The sequence below is a fragment of the Mastomys coucha genome, unplaced genomic scaffold (assembly GCF_008632895.1).
Source record: "Mastomys coucha isolate ucsf_1 unplaced genomic scaffold, UCSF_Mcou_1 pScaffold5, whole genome shotgun sequence".
NCBI lineage: Eukaryota > Metazoa > Chordata > Mammalia > Rodentia > Muridae > Mastomys > Mastomys coucha.
The window spans coordinates 1,975,873-2,000,130 of NW_022196911.1; the positions used below are offsets into that span (position 1 = coordinate 1,975,873).

The 24,258-nt window shown below is 41.8% G+C and overlaps 1 protein-coding gene across 13 annotated transcripts in view; it reads right to left on the bottom strand.

Annotated features, from left to right (window-relative positions):
* The window catches only part of Syne1 (spectrin repeat containing nuclear envelope protein 1), a 506,592-nt gene that overhangs the window by 191,814 nt on the left and 290,520 nt on the right, over positions 1–24,258 (bottom strand). For all 13 annotated transcript variants that reach the window (XM_031352591.1, XM_031352581.1, XM_031352587.1 and 10 more), the window contains 9 exons: positions 23,434–23,580; positions 17,282–17,407; positions 15,981–16,157; positions 14,247–14,512; positions 10,292–12,452; positions 4,932–5,269; positions 4,615–4,759; positions 2,718–2,936; positions 919–1,178 (listed from right to left, as the gene is read on the bottom strand). In XM_031352591.1, coding sequence (XP_031208451.1) covers positions 919–1,178; positions 2,718–2,936; positions 4,615–4,759; positions 4,932–5,269; positions 10,292–12,452; positions 14,247–14,512; positions 15,981–16,157; positions 17,282–17,407; positions 23,434–23,580 — 3,839 coding nt within the window. The remainder of the gene's footprint in view (positions 1–918; positions 1,179–2,717; positions 2,937–4,614; positions 4,760–4,931; positions 5,270–10,291; positions 12,453–14,246; positions 14,513–15,980; positions 16,158–17,281; positions 17,408–23,433; positions 23,581–24,258) is intronic.

A 24,258-nucleotide genomic window follows, 5' to 3' on the forward strand; every position in this document is an offset into this window, starting at 1 on the left:
AGATGATTGATGAATTAAAAAGAAACAAAGAAGGGGAGGAAAGACAAAAGGGAGAACAAGAGAAAGCAAACTGATTGCCACCGTTAAGGGCTGTTTCCTGACTTGAATGCAATGAGCCCAATGGCCTTGTGATCTACCATAAGGTGGACTGTATCCCCCTCAGACCATGAAGCAAAACAAACATTTCCTTTCCTTAAGATGCCTTGGTCAGAATAACAAGAAGGGTGACCAATTTTTGCAATCTTTGCAATACTTTACTGAAAAGTTTCCTTTGGTCACCTATCAATACTTTAAAGTGCAGAAAGGTAAACAATGAGTTTCTTTAGTGTGTCACTGTCCCCCCCCCCCCCTCTCTCTCTCTCTGTCTCTGTGTGTGTGTGTATGGAGGGGGATATGAGTATATTTGCATGTGCAGATGCATATATATGTGCATGTAGATAGAGGTTAGAGGTCAAACTTGGGTGCAATTTCTCAGGAACTATCCATTTGTTTTGTTTTGTTTTGTTTTTCAGAGTATCTATGGAGCAGGCTAAGCTGCCTAACCAGGCAGCTCCAGAGATCTCTGTACCCCCATTGCTGGCATTACAGTATGTGCTATCATGTTCATCTTCTTAGCTTTCTTTTTAAGTATGAGCGCTGAAGATCAAACTTGGATGATCATGCTTGTGCAACAGGTACTTTGCCAACTATAGGTATCCATCCTCTCTCCTGGGTCTTCTCATTGCATAATATTTCTGTTATCAAATATGTACTTGTCTAATGAAGAATGGAAGAGTTGCTAAAACCCAGCAGTAGAAGAGATAGGAGTAGATCTGCGCACTTTGCAGCTGTGTGATGGAGCACCCCCATGCTGAAGCACCTCCTATGTCCCTGAGTCAAAGCCCATTACAATAGTGAACAATACAGGTATGCAATTACTTGAGACACTGATCTTGCAGCGCAGTGATTTCCTGCAGGATGGGCACCTCTTCCTCAGATCCAGGGGTGGCTCCGTCTTGTAGCATGCTTAAGGCTCGCTGCTGTAGCACACCCAAGGCCAGCTGCTGACGCTCCAGATCCATCAAATAAGTGTCGTGACTTTCAAGGAGGGTCATGAGTTCTGCTTTTGAGGCTTTCTCTGTTGAACTTCCAGGTAATCTACCTTGGAGTTGATTGTTCATTTCAGTGGTTTCTTTGACCTAAGAACAAGCATACATCATATGAAGCTCAGAATTACACTGAAAACAATGTGGCAAACTTGCTAAGTGCCGCACTTAATGACATCATTAACCATAAACCACAAACTTCAGAAATTAAAATGGAGACGCTTTTGTTAAAAAAAAAGACCACCTTCCCCACCCTGTGTTTAAATTATTAATCCCCAAATCTTATCAAGGCAGGCATAGACTACAAGTGGCAGAGAAACTTTAAACGAACTGAACATACAAAACATCCACTTTTAAAGTTGGCTTGAGTGTGAGTGTGTGTGTGAGAGAGAGACAAAGAAGACATGGCTAAAACACCTAATGGGTGGAAGAAATTATACACAGATTTGAGGGACTAGCTAAAATCTTATTTTTACAACAAAGAAAGAAATGATTTTGCACTTTTTCCAAAATAGGTTAAAAACAAAAGGGGCTCTCCCTGGCTTGCCTTCCTTTTGAAATTTCATTGCTTAATTTTCATTTTAAAAATGTATTTACATATTTATTTTGGAATATTTATTTATTATTTATTATTTGTTTGTAGGCATGTGTGTGTATATACACTCGAGAGGCAGGCACAAGAGCAAGAACACAGCTGTACATGTAACACACATGTAGATATCATGGGACAACCTTCAGGAGTCTGTTCTCTCCCTTCAGTGTGGGTTCTGAGTACCAAACTGGGTCATCATCCCCCTATCACAAGCCCCTTTACTTCACTCAAGCATTTAGCTGGCCCTTAGTTATTTTAAAATTAGCATACAAAAGAACAAACTCCCCTATAAGATTTTTATACATACTTGGTTTTGTTGAACCCATTCCCCCGCACCTTTCTGATCTCTTAGCTTTCTTCATCCTGACCCTTGTATGTATTCTTCTGTCCCCTGTACTGGGTTTTACTACTCTCTGTCACAAGCACATTAACCTCCCTGTGCCAATCGATCCTAATTTGGAACTAAACTGTACAACAACACTCTGTTTCATAGTTTAGTTTTCATGAAGTTGAAAGGAGAATGAGAGTTTCACAAGACTAATTTCAAAAGAGCAGCGGGTGTCTGTTTGCATGAGAAATGCCTCATTCCTTCTCTGAGAGAAATGCCCCATTCCTCTTCCAGTCCGGAGTATTTGAATACTTGATCCCCAGATGACAGGCCTTCTTTGAGGGGGTTTAAGAGGTGAGGGCTTACAGAAGTGTCTGGGCTTTGAGAGCTAAAGTCTTCTCTTATCCCCAGCTTATGCTCGCTGCTTTGTTCATGAGGTTCAAGATGTGAGCTGTTAGCTTGCTGCTCCAACTGCCATGCCCACTGCCGGCTGCCCGCTGCTATGCCTCCCTGCCATTGGGGGAACCTAATGCAACGGAACTGTAAGCCAAAATATACTCTTTCTTCTATAAGTTACCTCGGTCCTGGTGTTTTATCACAGTCACAGAAACCTAACGAATGCAAAGGCAAAAACACCAGTTTTTCAAATATGCGCTAACCTCCGAGGAATGAAACAAAACACTATTTTAAGCCAATCTGTAGTGAAAGTTACCTTAGCGCTCAAGCGCTTCCACTCATCTACTGCATCTTCCAGAATCTTCTCCTGGTCCTGGGCCACAGCACGGAGACGCGTCCAGCGCTGCCAGACAGTGGTCATCGACCTGCTTAGGGTCGCTTTGTTCGCATCGTTTCCGGTTTGCTCTAGTTGCGATGCCTTTTCCTCCAGAGCCACAATTTTCTCATGGAAAGAGTCAACTATAGACACTAAAGCCTAGTGCAGGGTTGGGGGTGAGTAGACGGGGTTAGACAAACATCGATTTGTTTTTCTTTAAGTTCTGTGGAATTGGCTAAAGCCCTATTGTCAAAAAGAAATACTTCAGTATAAATTTAGGTTCTTTGCAGTACACGTCTATAAGCCGAGAGCTGGGGAGGCAGAGTGAAAGATTGAGGGGGGTCAAGGGACCCTCAGCTACATGGAGACTTTAAGGCCAGCCTGGGTTACCCAAAACCCTGCCCTTTAAAAAAAAAAAAAAACCGCTGGGCAGTGGTGGCGCACGCCTTTAATCCCAGCACTTGGGAGGCAGAGGCAGGTGGATTTCTGAGTTCGAGGCCAGCCTGGTCTACAGAGTGAGTTCCAGGACAGCCAGGGCTACACAGAGAAACCCTGTCTCGAAAAACCAAAAAAAAACCAAAAAAAAAAAAAAAAACCGCTGGGCAGTGGTGGCGCACGCCTTTAATCCCAGCACTTGGGAGGCAGAGGCAGGTGGATTTCTGAGTTCGAGGCCAGCCTGGTCTACAGAGTGAGTTCCAGGACAGCCAGGGCTACACAGAGAAACCCTGTCTCGAAAAACCAAAAAAAAACCAAAAGTAGGGCTGGAGAGAGGCTCAGCTGTTAAGAGCACTGACTGCTCTGCCAGAGGTTCTGAGTTCAATTCGCAGCAACCACATGGTGGCTCACAACCATCTGTAAATGGGATCTGACGCCCTCTCCTGGTGTGTCTGAAGAAAGTAGTAATGTACTTATATACATAAAATAAATTAATTAATATTTTTAAAAATACAACCCAAAAGTAAATTAATAATTGTGAATACATTTTGTTTTCTTTAATAACTCGACTTTAAAGTTATACTTATCAGAGTGGTGTTTAGATTTATTTTGAAAGGTGTACGTTATTTCTTTATGACAGACAAGTTATTTTCTACTTGAGATGAATTTTTTTATTTCTGAAAATCAACAAAATTTTACTTTGATATTTTAGAATGTTATAGTCTTCTTTATGTTGCTATGCTAGATAAGGGGCATTCAGGACTTAATTTCTGGATTTTATTTAACCCAATTTATCAAGTGACAATATTAGCTGCCTTTTTAAAGGTTTATTTATTTATTTATTTATTTATTTATTTATTTATTTATTTATTTATTCTGGGGGCTGGTAGGACATGGGCAAGAGTTAAAGATGAGTTTTTATGAGTCAGTTCTTGTTTTGTAGAGAGTGTCTCTCTGGTTTTCTGCTGATGCACTGATTCCTGGAGCTTCTAGGAGTATCTCCCATTGCTATCTCCCTTCTTGCTTTGGGGATGGTAGGCTTGCTAACCTGTGCCTGAACATCTTGCTTCTTATGTGGATTCAGTGGGTGTGACTCAAGCTGTCGAGTACCAGGCTTGTATAGCTAGCACTTTTACCCACTGAGCCATCTCCCCAGCCCCTTACTGCCATGTTTATGCAACCCTATCTTACCAGAAGCAAGGAGTTTGGATTTATCTTTGGGGATTTAGCTATGCATTTCGTGTGAGCATCCTCAGCTGTGAAGTGTGTTTATTGTGCCTTTATCACACCGAAGGAAGCAAGATGGGAACAAAGACTTAAAGATGTGATTCTGAAAACATCGTATCACACAGACTGTTGCAATCAACACAGAAGGACACTAAAATGACACAACAAAACTGACCTTGTGCTTCGTCAGCTTTTCTTTGGCTTCGTGGCTGGAAGATGTCTTCAACACCGCAAACTCCGATAGCTTCTTTTCCACATCATTCATCAACTCAATAACCCCTTCCCTGGCTTTCTGATACTCTTGCCACTGAACCATACATCTTGAAAGAGTCCAACAGAAATAAATAAGCAATGAAAACCCAGTTATTTCTACACAGAGCTCTGCTGCCCACATGCCTGATGACAAGAGAGAAAAATGAATTTACATGCCAATGTATGTCACTATATAATATATTAGCATGCTGCTGTTTTGCAAGAACCTACTCCAAATACCTCTGCAGGAGGTCCCGCTGGGTGTGGGAGTCCTGGATGATCCCCTGACTCCTCTTTTCCAGGGAAGCCATCTTCTGTGCCAGCTCTTCCTTTCCGGTCGGCTTAATGAGTGGGTCCAGCTTGGCCACAAGACCTTGGAGCTCCTCCATGTTGCTGTGGAACTGACCCTCTGTTTTGAAAAATTCCATGTGACTTTTGAGGTTTTCCTCCGCACTCTCAACATCTAGGCCATTGCCTGCCAGCTGTAACATTCCTTGGGCATCCTCAAGCCAATCATTAGCTGCTTGGAACACTTGATAATACCTTTGACACAGACTGTATATTTCGGTCAAGGTTGCCTGAAAGACAGTCACAGTAATACAATCAACTTCCATTCACAGTAGGTTTGTAAGATGTCTTTTTATGTTTCCAACTCTTTTCTAGTTCTCAGCTCTATAAATGCTATGAGAAGTGCCAATGTATGCCACTATATATTATATTAGCATCGAACTCAGGACTTCTGGAAGAGCAGTAGGTGCTCTTAACCACTGAACCATCTTTCCAGCCCCACTCTGGAAGCATTTCCAATGGGTAAGTTGGAAGATATTATTTTCATGGTGAGTGCATTTGATTCCTTTATTCCTCCTTTTTAAAATCTTACCATAGCTCTAATACTGCACTTAAAATACACACTGAATAGATAAGGAGAGAAATGAACTATAAATTTATGTTAGTATCTTGAATGGCCTTGAAACTATGTTTTTTTCTTCTTCTTTTTCTAAAGGCAAAATACAAAGCTTAGTAGGGTGTTCCTGGGTAGATGTTTTGCAAAGTAGTTATGCCTCAGTAGGTTAAAAGAATTACAACATTCAACTTCCAAACTAGCCTCTGCTAGCTTCTGGAAATAAACAGATTGCCCTTGAGTCTTAAGCAGAGACTAAAATAGAAGGAGTGGAAATCCACAGGGTTTGCTGCTATAGATGCAGAAGGAAGAGAAACACTTTAAGCAGCCATCAATGAATAGGCAAGCAGAGCCACATTGACAGTAAGGATGGAGGCCATAGTTGGGGTTGGCAGTGAGCAAGGAGAGAATGGGCACAGGCAAGCAAAGGGAAAGCATGTGCCTTAGAAATGCCTCCAGAGTGGGGCTAGGAAGATGGTTCAGTGGTTAAGAGCACCGACTGCTCTTCCAGAGGTCCTGAGTTCGATTCCCAGCAACTACATGGTGGCTCACAGCTATCTGTTTTTTTTTTTTATTAGATATTTTCTTTATTTACATGTAAATTTCTCCATTCCTAGTTTCCCCTCCAAAAAAAAAAAAAAAGAAACAAACAAAAACAACAAAAACAAACCCCTGTTAGCTCCCCCCTCCCCATGCCTGCCACCCCACCCTCTCCCACTTATTGGCCCTGGCATTCCCCTTCACAGGGCCGAGCTCTTCTTCTCCTAATGATGATCAAATTGCAATCCTCTACTATACACATGCTGCCAGAACAATCAGAACCCTCCATGTACAGTCCTTGGTTGGTGGATGAGAGCCTGGGAGCTCTGAGGGTACTAGTTAGTTCATGGTTGTTCGTCCTAAGGGGCTGCAAACCCCTCAGCTCCATTGGTCCTTTCTCTAACTCCTTCACTGGGGACCCTGTGCTCAGATCAATGGATGTCTGGCTCACAGCTATCTGTAATGGATGGCCTCTTCTGGTGTGTCTGAAGACAACTACAGTGTACTCATAGAATAAATAAATCTTTAAAAAGAGAAAGAAAGAAAGAAAGAAAGAAAGAAAGAAAGGAAGGAAGAAAGAAAGAACTGCTTCCAGAAATATTGGGACCTACAAACATCTGGATGGAGACAACCAGAGGGAGCACAGCTGACTTAAAATTGTGTTCAAAAATCATCACCAACTCAAAACAAATAATCCAGGTGATAGGTCAGTGGTTCTCAACCTGTGGGACTCAACCCCTTTGGGCAAGGGTTACATATCAGATATACTACATACCAGATTATTGTTCATAACAGAAGCAAAATTATAGTTAGGAAGTGGCAACAAAGTAATTTTATGGTTAGGAAGGGGTCTCTACAACATGCAGAACTGTATAAGGGGGTTGGAGCATTAGGGAGGTTGAGAACCACTGTAACAGATGATTTTTAAAAAGAAAAGACCAGTCTTTGCCCTGCACTGAGGGCCTATCTCTGTATCTACAGCTATAGGTATATCATTTTAAAAATTTAATGATGGTTTTGATTAGCATGAAGAACTTTGTTAAGCATAAATCAACAAGACAGATAAACCTTTCACCAGACTAACCAGAGGGCACAGAGACAGTATCCAAATTAATAAAATCAGAAATGAAAAGGAAGAGATAATAATGGAAACTGTGGAAATTAAAAAAATCATCAGATCCTACTATAAAAGTTTATACTCAACTAAATTGGAAAATCTGGATGAAATGGACAATTGTCTAGACACATACAAGGTGCCAAAGTTAAAACAGGATCAGATAAACCATCTAAACAGTCCCATAACCCCTAAAGAAATAGAAGTAGTCATTAATAGTCTCCCAACTAACAAAAAGCCCAGGACCAGATGGGTTCAGTGGAGAATTCTATCAGACCTAATACCAAAACTCTTCAAACTATTCCACAAAATAGAAACAGAAGGTACACTACCCAATTCATTCTATTAAGCCACAATTACACTCATACCTAAACCACACAAAGACCAAATGAAGAGAACTTCAGACCAATCTCCCTTATGAACATTGATACAAAAATACTCAATAAAATTCTTGCCAACAAAATCCAAGAACACATCAAAACAATCATTCACCACGATCAAGTAGGCTTCATCCCAGAGATGCAGGGATGGTTCAATATACGGAAATCCATCAATGTAATCCATTACATAAACAAACTCAAAGAAAAAAACAAACCACAGGATCATTTCATTAGATGCTGAAAAAGCATTTCACAAATTCAGCATCCCTTCATGTTGTGTTTATTATAACCTTACTTAAACACTAAAAGTTTTGCTATTTAAATGTTAGAATTAATCTGTGTAGGAAGTATAGGTAAATGAGAGGGAGATCTAGATGCCTGGTGCCCAAAGAGGACAAAAGAGGCATCAGATCATCTAGTTACTGGTGATTATGAACAGGCTCAAGATTGCCAAGTTCAGGTCCTCCATAAGAAAAGCAAATATTCTTAACTATGAACCATCTCTCCAGACCTGGATTATTATTATCTTTTGTGACATGGTTTCATATAGCCTATAGAATGGCTTCAAACTCTTTATGTAGATGTTTAATTGGTGACCCTCTTGCCTCTGCTTCTCAAGTTCTAGGTATACTGCCATGGGCCATCATGCTCCATTGAAGGAATGTTAGGAATTAAAACTCAGGACCATGTGCATGATGGGAAAGCAACTGAACTGCATTCCTAGCTTTGAGACCAGGGGGTTAAAGGAATTAGCTCTATGGTAGCCACTGTATCTTCTATCTTATGTACAATGAGGAGAGTGAGTAAGCCCCAGTTGGTGGGAAGTTCTCTGCATGTTCCCATTGTTGTTTGTAGTTCCCAGGTCTCAGGAGCAGCAGATAGAATACCCTTGCTGTGTTACATTTGACATCAGGGAAAGGAAGCACCCCTACCTGAAGAAGGGGGGAAGAAACAGGACAAAAGATAGGACAACCTACAAGAGAACATGTCTTGGCACCATCAATGATCTGTGTCGTTCACCTGGCTTCACTGCCTTTGGAGCCTCTTCATCCAATGCTATTTTCAAAGTGCCAGATGTCATGTAATATGGAAAGGGCACTAAGTATCCACTGGTCATATATTCTATAAGTGTACTCATAATGCCTCTTTGTAGGAGTTATGCCCAGGACCTCCACTAATTTAAGATGCTCAAGGAACGTGTGTAAAGCCCTGCAGTATGTGTGTGTAACCTACACATCCTGCCATACTTGATGTCATCTTTTTATCCCCTGTAACGCCTAATACAATGTTGTCAAACTCTATTGTTAAAGGAGTAGTGTGAAAAGGTTAAAGGTCTGCAGGTGTTTCAAATCTTTTTAAAATATATGTCAATCACATTAGTTTGGAGATTTCCTCTGAAAACTGCAAACAGATCTGTTGTATAAGCCAGCCATACCACTCCTGAATCTTCCCCCCAAGGGTTCTCTATGTCAGTGTGTCACAGAGACACATGGACATCTACTTTTACTACAGCACTATTATAGCACTTTAGTTGTGGAATTGACTCAAGTGTCTACAAACAAATAAACAAAGAAAATGTGGCATGCACATCCAACAGAATTGAATCCGGCTATAAAGAACAATATGATGTCACTTGTAGAAGAATGGATTTAACTGTGTGTATGGATCCCAGACCTTATTTAGGTGTGAACACACATATGCATGTATGTACATGACATGAAAATGAAAACTGACTAGGGAAGGCAGGAGACTAATGGGGGGTATTGTATGAAAATATCTTTGGGGCTAGAGAGATGGCTCAGTGGTTAAGAGCATTGACTGCTCTTCCAGAGGTCCTGAGTTCAATCCCCAGCAACCACATGGTGGCTCACAACCATCTGTAATGACATCTGATTTTATCTTCTGGTGTGTCTGAAGACAGTGACAGTGTACTTACATTTATAAAATAATTAAATCTTAAAAAAATAACTTTATAAAACCCAGGACCATTTATAGTGAATATATGTCAATAAAAATAAGTAAGTCAACAGCAGAAGAAGAAGAAGAAGAAGAAGAAGGAGGAGGAGGAGGAGGAGGAGGAGGAGGAGGAGGAGGAGGAGATTTTCTCTGAAGTTGTTTGAATCTCTTGTAAGCTATGTTATCAAAATCATTTATTATCTCCTCTAAAGGTGAGTAAAAAATGGCACGATATACCAATCTAAATAAAAAGTCAATACAGGACACATGACAATTACCACACATATAAACAATAAAAATGGTCTTTAAAGTCATTGAGGATGATTTGATAAACCATCAAAAAAAGCAATGTTTGGAGTTTTCCCAATTTGTGTGTGTGTGAGAGACAGAGAGCGGGAGAGGGAGACCGAGAGGGCTAGGGGGAAGGGGAGAGGCGAGGGGAGGGGAAGGGAGAACGGGAGGGGGAAGGGGAGGGGAAGGAGGTGTCTCTTGTAGTCCAGGATAGCCTCACAGTGCTTCGTAGCTGAGGATGACCTTGAACTCCTAATCTTACTGACTCTATATTGCAAATTCTGGATTAATACGCATGACCCATACATTTAAGTAAAATATAGTTGGGGTTTTAAACAGAGAACCAGCCCAAACCAGATTTTTCACTTGTTTACAGATAAGCAGCCTGGAAAAGAAAGATAGAGCGCCCTCTACAGACCTGCCGAGTATGCAGCGCTTCCTGCACGTCTCCATCTAGCTCCCGGAGCTCAGCCAGGGTATGTTCCAAGTCTGCAGAAATCAGCTCCTTGGCTTTGGTGAACTTCTCCTGCTCCTTGTGACTCAAAGCACTCATTATCCTCAGGCTGGACAAGATCTCTTCCTGGTGGATCTGGATCTTTCTGATCTCCTCCTGTATGTCTTGGAGGCTGAGGTCAAGGCACACTGGCCCACTGAGCTCTGCCTTCACCCTCCGAAGCCAGTCCAGGGAACGGCTCATCTCAGTCTGGAAGTCTATGCTCTGTACCATCCTGCTCTCACACTCGGTCACCATCTCCCCGACGTCCGATGTCATCTGTTTTAGTTCCTCCTGCCAGGACTGGACCTGACCCTTGGCTTTCTCATAAGCCGTGGGATCCAGGTGTGGAGAAAGATCTTCCAGGTGTGCGGTCACTCGTTTGAGCAGAATTCCTGAGTCCTGCAGGCTGCCTGCCAGCGAGTGGTACACCTTGAGCTTCTCCTCTGCAGGCAGCGTTTCCTCGTTCACTTTGGCCTGCTCTCTTTTCACGACTTCCAGCTGACTCTCTAGCTGATGGCACATCTGTGCGTGCTCTTTGTAAGCGTTAGTGGTGTCTTCCAATAAACTGATCCTTTGCTCTGCTTGCCGCTTCAGCCTATGATACATTGTGGCCAGCTGTAGCATCTTCTCTGGCTGCCAAGGCTGACCTGTGCTGCGAAAACTCTCTTTTTTCTGGTTCAGTTCATTCACAGCTTCCCCTAGGGCCACCACCTCACCCAGAAGAGTTCTGCAGCTCTCTTGAAGTAACACACTCTCCTCCACAATCAAGTCTGAAGGCATTTTCCTCATCTTTAGGAACTGGTCTTCCAGGTCACCCAGAGACTGCGTTGTCAACTCGATCAAAGAAGCATATTCCTTTCGGTCCAGAATTGCTTCCTGGATTTTATAGAATTTATCCTTAGCCAAGGCGACAATGACATTGAATTGTTGGGGCAGAGCATTGAGTTTTTCACTGAGGTAGGAGTGATCAACTTCATTGAGTGATGGTAGCATGGCCTGCCCAGTCGTCTGCAGTGTGAGCAGGAGGTTTTCATACTCAGGAGATTGCTCCAGAATGCTTTGGTATTTGTCCAGTTGAGTGTGGAGCTCAACCCTCTCGTTCATGAGATTGATCTCAGGAAACGTGACAATGTCCGCTTGTTTAAGCCAGTGGCAGGCTTTATCAAAATCTTCCTTAAAATGCTTTCTAGAAACCAGACTCTTCTCTAGTTCTTGCAACCTGTGACTGCATTTTTGCAAAACGGTGTCATAGACTGTCTGTAACTCCTGGAGCTTCCCCAGCACCTCGTCCCGTTCTTGCTCTGTTATTCCTTTCATTAATTCGCGACCCTGGGCCCAAAGTCCAGTGACCTCATTTTGGTAAGTCTTGAGGCTGGCCTGGGCAGTCTTACACGTTTTGACCTGCTTGCTCACGTCATCCGGAAGTAGGCAGATATATTCCCGGAACATGATCTTTCGCTCATGTTGCTGGATTTGGCTGGTGGCCTGAAAGACTGCCATGAGAAACTGGGTTTTCTCAGACAAGGCCTTGTTCAAGTACTTTCTTCGTTGGTCCACTAAGTCGCTGAGACAACTCACATGCTTCTGCGCCTCTGAGAGCGCCTTCTGGATCATCTTACGTTCATTGAGACCGAGGTCAGCCATCACACAATCTGCGTCCTTCATCAGGGACTTGAGGAGTACCTGTTTGGCTTCCAGCTGGCTGCAGATGGCCAGGTGGTCCATGAGGAGATGCTGAGCCATGCCAGGAGGTGGGCTCTGCTTCAGGGCCTCCGCAATGTTAGGCTGCTGCTCTGCAGCCCACTCCATCAGCTCCTGGAATCTGGATTGGACCACATTTAATTTCTCCAAGTTGGTGACCGACACCTGGATTTTCCTTTTGACAAGGTCCTCGAGCTGAAACCACCGTTGCTCGAAGTGACTGGTCTGTTCTCTTACCAGCTCCCTGTCATCAACATTCAGCTGCTCTATCAGTTTCTGTTTGTGGTCTTTCAGGTCATCAATGGCATACTTTTTCTCCTGCAAGGCCAAGGCTAACTTCTTCAAAGCCTCCAAGTGGACAGCTGTGCTTTCTGCATTAGATCTGTAAATACACCGACCACACAGGAGCATGTCAGTTCTTTATCCTCTTAAATAATATTTCATTGAGGGTACATTCAGAGCTCAGATTCACCATGACTACCTCAATTCATGGTTAACTGATGAAGTTGTTGGCATTAGGAATTCAAGACCCATCTAGCCCTTGAGTCAGATCATGTTGTCTATGTGCTTCTCAACTCTCTATTAACTGGACAATGCTACTGTCCAGTAATATTTCCATGTGCTGTCAGCTTTCTATGTATCTTTATGATCTGCCTAGTAACATGATATGTGTTATGTTATATATAGGGAAACACATTATCATAAGCAATAGTGTTTAATGCAATCAGTAATAATCTATTTGCAATCTTTCTTATTGGATCAAGGGACAATAAATGATAGAGTGCTAGATGGTATGATCTAGAAGGTATAACCAGTGGCTCATGGGCTGCCTATATGTACCTGGTTAGTTTTATTTATCTCTGTACTTAGATATGAGAAAATTTAAAAAATACATGTGTAATTTATAAATCATCACTTTTTTCATTACAAAGCCCAGATGAAAAGCTGGATATTATAATCGGTCTTGAATTTCTTGGTGATCAGTTCTGAAGTATAAGAAATCAGGCTTGTTGACAGTATGACTGAGTTTGGTCTTGGATACATTAGGTTTAAGGTATATGTAGGATTACTGTAAGCAAGATATATATGGGGAAGTATAGCTGATATTGATTGCATTCATTTAAAAAAAACACAGTAAAGTGCTGAGCACTTACAAAGAGCTTAAAAATGAGAAAAATACTCTGGCAAAATAAACAAACAATAAAACATCACCATGCTCTATCTATTCTGGAATAATTTAGGCAGTTTGTATTGCAAAAACATAATAGGCTATGTAGAAAAATTCATTTTTTAAAAATTATAGTATTCAGGAGCATGGGAGTGTTTTCATATAATAAATACAGTAGTGTGTGTGTGTGTGTGTGTGTGTGTGTGTGTGTGTTTGTAAGAAAGGTACTTACTTTTCAAAGAATAAAAGCTACAAGGGATTCAAGGGGCAAGCATCTCAAAGGGCATAATTCAGCTGCATCTCAAAATTATCTTCTACAATAAGGCTGTTATATTTGAAACTGCAGTGTTCCCCCAGAGAGTCATGTGTTTGAACACTGAGTATGTAGCTGGTGATGCTGTTTGGAGAACGGTAGAAGCCTTAAAAAATAGAGCTTTGTTACAGGAAGTAGGTCACCAGGATGAGTCTTGAGTTTAAGAACACAGCTTGCTTCCTACCTGCTCTTTGCTTCCTATTTCAAGATGTGGCGATAGGCCAGATCCATATCCCGACCACTGTGAGGATGCCCATCACCACATCTTTCCCTCTACAGTGGACTGTATCCCTCTCAAACTCTGAGCCTAACCAATACTTGGTCAGAGAACCAATAACAACAACAAAAGTATTTTATACATTGACCAAACCTGACTAAAGTACATAGAATGTATTACTTCCTAGACATGCAGGGCAATGTTTGGAACATGGAGGTTTAAGGTAGATCCACTTCACAGAGTCATGGAGGACAGGCAATGATTGGCAGGTAATCAAGGTGAAAACATTCAGAGTACTTATCATGGGGATAATGCTGGAGACCACAGACAAACGTGTGTCTCTTTTGTCTGTTGGTAGTTGGTGCTAAATTAAACCAGGAAGCCCTTCAGTCTACAACTGTACAACATTAGGATGTTAGTGATATTCTGTCAACTTCTGGCTTAGCATCATAGTGAACCACTGGGAGATTTCTGCTACCTGGCCAGGTTGTCCCATTCTGTAGTAAACTTTTCAAGGAAAGCTTCAACGATACTCATGTGGTCGTGGTAACTGCTGGTTCTCTGAAGGTCCTGTTCTCTCTGCGCACATAGCTTGTCAGACTGGAGGCAAAGGTCTTGCCATTGGTCATTCAGGTGGGTTATTTCCTTGTGCTCTGGGGACTCCTGGCTCTTGGTTAGCTGGTCCACCTTTTCTGCGATGGTGCTCACAGAGGCCTGCTTCAACTGTAGCTGCTTAACAAAATCCTGAAAGTAAAAATGCAAAACAAGAAACAAGCTGTAAGCCCTCCTGAGTGAGCACATTGAAATGTAGATTATAACAGCTTTGAATATATATATATATATATATTAAAAAATCCTGAAAATTAAAATAACATGATTCTTTCTTCTAAACACGAATTCCCAACTGTGAAAGAATCAGAGTAACTTTGATATTTTCTTGCCTTGCATTATTTTGAGAAGTAAGTTTCCTTGAAGTAAGGTCTTATTTTTCTCAAAATTGTATGGATAAACCTTTTAAATTAAAAAATAGTTCATGCCTTTATGGGAAAAATAAATTTAATTCTGCTTCCCTGTATTTTTTTATTCTGTAGTTACAAATAATATTCCAGTAGGAAATAGATATAACTTATCAAAGTCTTAAAGCTTGTTTAAAATATGACCCTTGTTCCAATCAAGTTAATATACTTATAGTTCCCACGTATATACATTATACAGATTATAACACATTTCTGCTTTACTTAAATAAATTGCATATTAAGGATGCATTTAACAAGAGGGCTTACAGTCCTGTAGCTGTAGTTATAGTATAGTAGAACCAATTTAAGCTTGTTCCTTTCTAGTTTACAAATAAATGAGACTCAGATTATATTATATTTGGCTTTGACAATTACTGGGAGTAACCCCTAATCTACTCTTCTAACTGCTGCCCTGGTTACCTCCCCAGCAGTGTACCCCAGATACTTCCTGTTTCTCCCGGCCATGTGCTCATGGTTCCTCTTCTCTCATGGTGCTTCATCCTCTTTCTTCCTTGTTTTCTCTCCTCTCTCCTCCTTCACCCCCAATGAGGAGACTTAAAATCCATCTACCTTTAATCACTCCATTAATTGGCTGTAGCCATTTTTATTTAACCAATAGTTTTAAATTAAGGAACTAGGTTTGCATGACAAAAGCTGGTAATCGTGAGAATTCACTTATAGGCCAAGACCTTAAGGTACAGAATTTAGCATTACAATACACAGCAACAGACCAAACCTCAAGACTATATGCCATAAAAATATGAAGACTAAGGCCTATGTTTGTTAAATAGACTCCCTGGTTTTATAGGTTAAAGGTCAGCTGTCTTGCTTGTAAACAGTCAATGTTTCATACAAAAATGGTCATGCAGAACTCTGAGAATATAAATGAAATTTTATTTATTTACTTACTGAGATGGGGTCTTGCTACAGTGCTTGGGCTAGTCTTGAGCTCCTGGGCTCAGGCCATTTTCCCTCCCTAGCCCCCAAGTACAGAAGATGACAGGTGCACATTACTGGGCTTGTCATTTGCTTCTCTATAGCTCATACTCTCTTATTGCTTAAGTGGCTGTCCCAGTGTCTAAGGATTCACAAATCCCTGGGCATACAGAAGCAAATATCTTGAGTACATTGCATCTCTTGCTCTGTCTTGGCTTCCTCCCTGACTCCTGACCCTGTGTGCAGGCATCAGTTCCTACCTTCACTTGCAAGACCATGTTCTGAGCAATATTTATCTCCAACTCAGCATGCCTCCTCTTCATGTTCTGCAGCTGTTGGTCAGCATCCTGTAGGTAAATCCAGAGCTCAGCCTTCAGGTTCTTGATCTCTTCCCAGCCCTGAGTTAAGTTCTGGGCTTGGACCAGCCTTTGTTCAATCTGGAGAAAACACAGTTAAGTGTTAGAGGTTTTCCATCACCTCATCTCTGTTCAGTGAATCTGATGTATGGGTTGTCAGTGGGTCCACGGGCACAGCCTGGCCCTGTGCTCACATTCAGCTAGATCTGAAAGGCACCTCTTTATTTGTATTGAGAAAAACAGATTTCCTTTAGGCTTAAGAGTTTCCAATGAATTAAACTATCTAAGAGTTCTCCTGTTTGATTTTAATCAGTGCTGCAAAGATCCAAGAAACTTTAGCAAAGTATGAGATCAAAAAGTTCCTCAAGAGCTTTTCCACTCAGGCCAAGCAGTAAATACATCTATTTGACTGGCAAATTGGGGTTTGAGTAACTAAGAAAGGCTCACATCTCTTATACATTTGTCTCTTCATCTTTAAAAACATGGTTTAATGTTATTACTTGCTTCATTTTTACTTGTTATTTTTTTGAAACAGGGAATTATACAGCTTAGCACCCTAGGCTTAGAAGTTCTGGCAATCCTCCTGCTTCAACCTCCTTCACCCAGACCCTAGAAGTAGGATTACATATTTACTACACTGCTATTATACACAGCTCTATTAATGTTTTAGATTGTCTTTAAAACTGTTCTTCTGATGTTTGGAAGTGTATAATTTGTCTTATTACAACTGTCACCCTTTGGAAGGATTTAAGCAATAGTTCATTGGTAGGCCTGATATAAAGAAGCTAGGGCAAAGGGATCTTCAGAGTATTAAAGAACAAGATGGGAAAGGAGAAAAGAACAACAGAGAGAGGTTCGAGGGAATAGGAAAGCCATAGGAGACTGGTAATTAAGGTGGAAGAAGGTGCCAGTCCTGGAGGTTGAATAGACTAAACAATTCAGTTGTGATTCCACTGAGTATTTACCTTCCTTTCTGTGACGGCAAAAATTCATATATTGATTTGTTACTGTGGCTTGAAGAGGGTTATACCAAGAATATCCCCAGAAGTATTTTTTTTTTAAAACCTCACAGCCTTTGAAGATGGAGAGGATATAACAAGGCAGATGAAGCAGAGCTGTGATCATGAACATATATACACATGTATGTATATGTACATGTATATATATGTGTGTATATATATATGGATATATATGTATATCTTTACCAGCTGCTCTGTTTGCTGAATGTCTTTTGCTGTGTTTTTCACTGAAGAGTTTGACAAGTCACACATGGAGCAGAGGAGATCCAAGTAGGTCCTTGCCTGTTCTTGCAAAGCTCTGAAGTGTTTGACCTGGAAAAAAAAAAAAAGTGATTGTCAGGTTGAACAAGAGGGGTGCACTGTTTTGGTGGCCAACTGTGCGGTTGGTAGCTTTTTATTGATATCTCAAAAATCATCTTGTTATGTCAGTGTTTTCAACACTGTCCTGAAATATATTTGTGACTCACGGGAGGGAACTCCAAACACACTGGCAGATCTGTTTGTCTGCCATCTGCTTCCCATTGTAATTAAAGCTGTCTGCATGGTCTGCAAAGAGGGGAACGTAAGGCTTGTCTCCAGCCTCTCTAGATTTTTCTACCAGCATTCTCATTTAGGAAAAGAGATCACAGAGCACTTGTCTTAGCTTATTTACATGCTTGTGTATAGCGTGGAGACAAGACCACTGTCAGGATGAGCCAGGCAGCTGCATCGGAATGATATAACTGGGGTTCCTTGCGATGCAAGAAGTTTATCACCTGTTCTTCCCTTTATCACAGTCTACCAAGAAGGGCTTATGTGAGTAGAATTTTTTTTTCATTTCTTCATGGAAACACAGAAACACAGCTGCATAGCATTGAGGAAGCATATGTTTTAGATACAGGGTATAAAGTGCTTCAAACAACACGATCTTGGCTCTTGTAGGACTGGCACTCTTCTGGGGTCAGCAGATGTAAGCCTGGCACACCAAGTACGAAAGAAAAGGTGCTGAGAGGCTAGACTGTGTGGGGAAAGCCCTGCTACTCCACAAGCAACATATCTCCAAGACTGCTCGGAGCGTTAAATCAACATATATTCAGGAAGTGAGCCATTAAACAGGACAAAGATGATCTAAGATGGACAGTGGGTACAAAGCCCTAAGCAGAGAGAACACTGAGTAGACAGAGACCAAGTCATGGAGGCTGGCAATCAGCGGTCAAGGGAGAGACAGAGACCAAGTCACAGAAAGCTATCAAAGGGGATTAATTGCATCTGTAATAAAAGGCTGGAATCACAGGGCAGTGGTGGCACATGCCTTTAATCCCAGCACTTGGGAGGCAGAGGCAGGTGGATTTCTGAGTTCGAGGCCAGCCTGGTCTACAAAGTGAGTTCCAGGACAGCCAGGGCTACACAGAGAAACCCTGTCTCGAAAAACAAAACAAAACAAAACAAAAAACAAAAACCAACCAAACAACAACAAAAAGGCTGGAAGACAGGGAATGGCTCAAGAAAGCTCACAGTGTAAAGAAAATTCGCTGTGTGTCCACAGTGCAATTTTATTCTGCACTAAGGAGAGATGGAGTCATGTTTCATGATGAGATATAGGTAGAACTGGAAGCAACTATGTTAAATGAAATAAGACAAACATTCTGGTGTTCTGCTTTCTGCCTCTAGACAGCATGTACGGTCTCAGAACCACTGAGATCTGAGGTAAGTAGCTCAGTAGTATCCCTGGACTGTATCCACTCAGAATTAACAGCATCCCAACTACTGTTAATTGTGGCAACTTGTAATGTGTTTAATCACCATTAAATGACCCTGGTGGGGGTAGGGGATGTAATAAGATGTCCCCCAAGTCCAGATCACTACTTCAGTCTCAACAGATTTTAAAAAGTAAACTCCTTGCTACCTCAACACTTCCTTTGTTAGACAAATTACAAAAACAGCCTATTCATGGGCTGTGGCATAAGATTTAGAATTTAGTCTAAAAGATGACGGGTGGCATTGGATGAATCATGACCAGGTCTTGGCCTGAATGCTACTCGTAACATGGAGTGAACAGTCTGCAGAAGACACACGGAGCAATAGGGAGCACAGACAACTTGCCAGCTTCTTCAGTGGCTATAAAAAATATAGATATAGGGCTGGTGAGATGGCTCAGTGGTTAAGAGCACCGACTGCCCTTCCAAAGGTCCTGAGTTCAAATCCTAGCAACCACATGGTGGCTCACAACCACCCGTAATAAGATCTGACACCCTCTTCGGGTGCGTCTGAAGACAGCTACAGTGTACTTATTTTTAGTAATAAATAAATCTTTGGGCCAGAGTGAGCAGGGACTGAGCAAGTGGGGTTTACAGGAGTGAGCAGGGTTGATTAGAGCAAGCAGGCATCCTAAATACAATTCTCAACAACCAGATGAAGGCTTACAACTATCTGTACAGCTACAGTGTGTACTCATATACATAAAATAAATAAATAAATCTTAAAAAAAAAAAAGAAATCTATTTCAGACCATGCAGTGTCTTGGGTATTCATTTAATGTGCAAAGTGTTTCATGTCCAGTTATTCTTACTAACCATTAACCAGAGTGAAAAGCACCTTCTAGTGTCCCATGACCCACAGTGACCAGTGTGAAAAGGACCATTTCACATCCCATGACCCAAGGGAGGTCATCTGGCCCAGACAGATGAATTTTTCAAAATGACAAGGAAATAAGCTGTCAAGAATTGAGTTATATGCCGGGCGGTGGTGGCGCACGCCTTTAATCCCAGCACTTGGGAGGCAGAGGCAGGTGGATCTCCGAGTTCGAGGCCAGCCTGGTCTACAAAGTGAGTTCCAGGACAGCCAGGGCTATAGAGGGAAACCCTGTCTCGAAAAACCAAAAAAAAAAAAAAAAAAAAAAAAAAAAAAAAAAAAAAAAAAAAAAAAAAAAAAAAGAATTGAGTTATAATCTCTGCACCCAGGAGACAGACGCAGGTAAATTCCTGCGAGTTTGAGGTCAGCCTGGTCTACAGAGTGAATTCCAGGACGGCCAGGGCTACATGGAGTAACCTGGTCTTGAAAAAAACAAATTAAACTAAATTTAAAAAACAAAAAAGACTAGAAATGCATGTAATTTAAAGGATAATGATTCATTTTGTGACTAATACAGTTGCCTTAATCCTAACCAATAGAAAACCGTTCAAATGATTATTGCTAGAATTGACCTCAAAGGTAAATATGGCATACTTTTTCTCAGCTTAATTCCTAATTCCATGCCTCCTAAAAATGTGATTCTAATCGACATCAGATCATTGCATTAGTTTCTTGTGGTCACCCAGAGTGTTGATGGTATGTACTTATGGAGCGCTTACTAAAAGAGGGGTACTGGAGATTCGGAATACAACTTGGAGCCACAGTGTAGATGCTGGCCGAAGCTTGACACTGAATCTGCGCAGAGTCCTCAGTAATGGGGAGCTCTAGCCATATGTCAGTACTAGTCAACTGGGGGGGGGGGGCCTGTACACTCTGTCATGAAAACAGTGTCTAACAAGGAGAACGTTAACCTAGTTGGGACACGACAAAGAAAAAAAGAACAGAAAGAAAATTTGACCAAACAATTTGTTTTCCTTCAGCGTCTCAGATCCAGATGGACTACATCCCCTAGTTCCCTTCTGTGGCTTCTTTCAAGTGGGAGGCAGGCATGTGGGAAGGCTGTGGGAGGGTAGTGGTGTTGTGGATAGCCCTAGTGCTGTTGTATTTTGATGTTAATTCCAAATTCCCAGGAGGGGTTGTCTGGAACCAGGAATAAGTCACTTAGGTGACTCCTAGTGAAGCACCCCTAGTGAATAAAGGAATCCATCACTGGGAGAATAGGTGGGGCTTTCAGAGGAAGAGAGGAAGCAGGAGAGAGTTAGGGGCTTTTTGGATGGGAATAGCTTGAGGGCAAGATGTAGCTGCTAATGACTCCTGGCTTAGATGGTGAATCTGCTGGGATGTGCCACCAGACAATTTAGATTCAATAGGCTTACAAGATTAGGATTCTAATTGTTGTACCCAGCGATTGAGTTACTATTGTTTATGAACTAAGTTTGTGTGGTGTTTTCCTTTATGTGGCAGATTGACTGAATTCAAGAGCAGTGTCTTATCCCAGGTTAGTCTAGTAAATCTTGCCCTGTTCTGGCACAGGGTCATTGCGAGAAACTCTTTGTATGGCACACCCCTTCCTTTTGGGTGGCAACAAAGGAGAAAAATTAAGCTTTGTTTTAGAATATGGTAAGTAGAATTCATTAGTAATAAAGGCCCACATGGATAAGGGGTGACTTGAGGAAGCTCATGGTGGAAAGAAAATGTGGCCAATGGCCACGATGGAGATGTATATTCTGCCAGAAAGCAGGATGATGGAACGGAAGACCACTGTGTTAAGCAAAGCAAGCCTAAGGCTAAGAGGGACAAGCATCATGGTTTTTCTCATGCATAGACTTAGGAGAATGAAAGTAAATGGGGGCCTATTATGGACATGGGTAGAGGCAGGGGAGGGTAAGAGAGGACAGGAAAGGTGTGATCAGGAGATGCACGAGAATGCCAGAAGGAAACTCACTGTGCCATATAATTTAATACACAATGCAAACCATAAATAGAAAAATCAGAATTTAAATAACCATCAATTCATTCTTTCCTGGCTCAAAAAGGTACATTTATTTTTTTCCTTATACAGTGCTTTCCAAAGTCTGATGTGTGGACTGGTGTGAATGTTTTCATGACTTAATGTAAATCACTTAAGCCCAGTGCACCCTGGGAATGGAGTAAATGGGCCTTTCTCTGTGAGGATTAAATGAACAAGGGTGTTATATTGATTGCCGTCATAAGCAAATTGAAATCTTTCCTTGATATTATCAGTTCATCTGGCAGTAGTAACAGTAGCAAGCAATTTCCTATATGACATTTTCCCACAAGATTCTCACTGCATGTCCAGCTGCCAAGCACAAAGGTTTAGAAATACTCCTTTATATCCTAGTGAGATTTCCATAGCATGATTACAAGCCTACAGACATTATATTACTATGCGATTGGTCTCTTTTATCTGACAACAATTAACATTCCTCTCACCAATTACTTCCGAAGCACACCGTGTGTGTGTGTGTGTGTGTGTGTGTGTGTGTGTGTGTGTGTGTGAGAGAGAGAGAGAGAGAGAGAGAGAGAGAGAGAGAGAGAGAGGCAGAGACAGAGACAGAGAGACAGAGAGAGAGAGAGAGAAAGAGAGAGAGAGAGAGAGAGAGGCAGAGACAGAGACAGAGAGACAGAGAGAGAGAGAGAGAGAGAGAGAGAGAGAGAGCAAGGAGAGAAACAACAGTGTGGGAAGGTAAGTTTTGCTTTTCTGTTTCCCACTCCCATCCCTTTGTGAGGTGATGTTTGAATTCCAGCATAGTTCATAAGTATATATACAGCTGGTCCTCTAGCCAGAGATTCTGTATCTACAGGCTCAGTCCACTGATTGCATTGAAGAAAACCAAAATTGTGTCTGTCATTAATTGCATTTTGAGTAACAGCTGTATTTACAAGCATCATTTCATAAAAGAGAGAACCCAGGCTCAGAAATATTAAGTGCTGGAGCCAACAGATAAGGTTTTTGTGGCAGTATTTTCTCTGTCCAATTACATTAAAATATTAGTGCAGCAGGAGGCCTGTGATTGAAGGAAAAGGGAGGTGGAGTGAAGAGTTGCAGGGACAGAGAGTGACTCAGAGGAGGGAGGAGGAGAAGCCAAGATGGAGGTGGACAGACAGAAAGATGATCCTGATCCCACATGGTTTTAATAGCCACAGGTAGTTATGAATACCATATAGGGATAGAACTTATCTGAACTAGGTGGCCAGCTTGTATCATTATCAGTTGGCTCTGAAATTATTGTGTGGGCACCTTGTAAATTGAGAATTTATGGATGCATAAATCTGACTTGTTAATTATAAGCTTCTAGAGTTTTGTTTCTATCAGGTTGCTGGGTGTTGTGGCTGCTGATTGCGGGGTGGGGGTGGGGGTGGGGGGGGTGGATGGTCGTTGCATGGGGCTGGCATGGCAGTGAAAGAAACTCAGGAGCTCCCGCCCTGCTGGAGATTTGGCAGGCAGAGTAGCTGGATGGAGTGTGGGAACTTGGCGATTCTTTTTAAATATTTCCCGCAACAGGTATTTAGAGTTGATGTTTGATGAAAGAACCATATTCTATTCCACAGGTCCCCATGCCCATGTTCTCCCCATCTCTATGGTTAGAACATCGACTATTGCCAAGGCCAAACCTCATTTCTATTTCTCTATTCCCAGAAGCCAGCATGGTTTTCGATGAATTAATGAATGGCTCCTAATAGTAAAACTTCCCAGACTCCACTACCTGCTTAACAGCTTCCGCCCGGCTGAGAGGTGGCTGCGGGCTGGGCTTCAGGTCTGGCTGGACTGCAGAAAGCCATGCCTGGCACTGCTGCAGAGTGTCTTGCCTGCTGACATGCCTCTGAAGTTCATATTCCAAGCTGCGGTATACCTGAGACAGAATAGAGTTGAGATGTAAAAGTTGACTTCTGCCTCTAAAACCATCACTATAAATAAATATGCATGTTGAGCCAGTTCAGATAAATCCCCAGGACTACCTAGCATTGTGCACATATCTAACATGGCTGCATGTGTTCCAAAATGCAATGGCCATAGCCCACTTTATAATTCCTCGATATATCCACATATAATAATATCATATATAACAGGCCCACTGTTCATACACGGGGCAAAATGTGTTAGAGTACATGAAGTCATTGAAATAAATTCTCAAGAACATAAGTCAGCAGTTCTGGAAGGTTTCCCCCTGTATTATAAATACTGGAGTCTTTATTTAAACAAGGAGCTAAAAATAAAACATGAATCACCATCTTTAAAAGACAACTAAACTTTTCTAATTCTGATGCTCTTCTGGAAATAAATAATAGCATATGGAGACATGGAGGAGTCTGAGATACTCATTCCACCAAAAAAGCTATACCAATAACATTAGTGCAGGGCCCAGGGAGACAGCTCCTGGCTGAGAGCATTTGCTCTTGGAGAAGCCCCAGCTTTGGTTCCCAGGACCACATGGCTGCCCATGGCTATCTGTAAAGCCAGTCCCAGGGCACTGACAGCTGCCCCTCTATGCAGGCACCATGCACATACGTAGTCTAATACATACATCCAG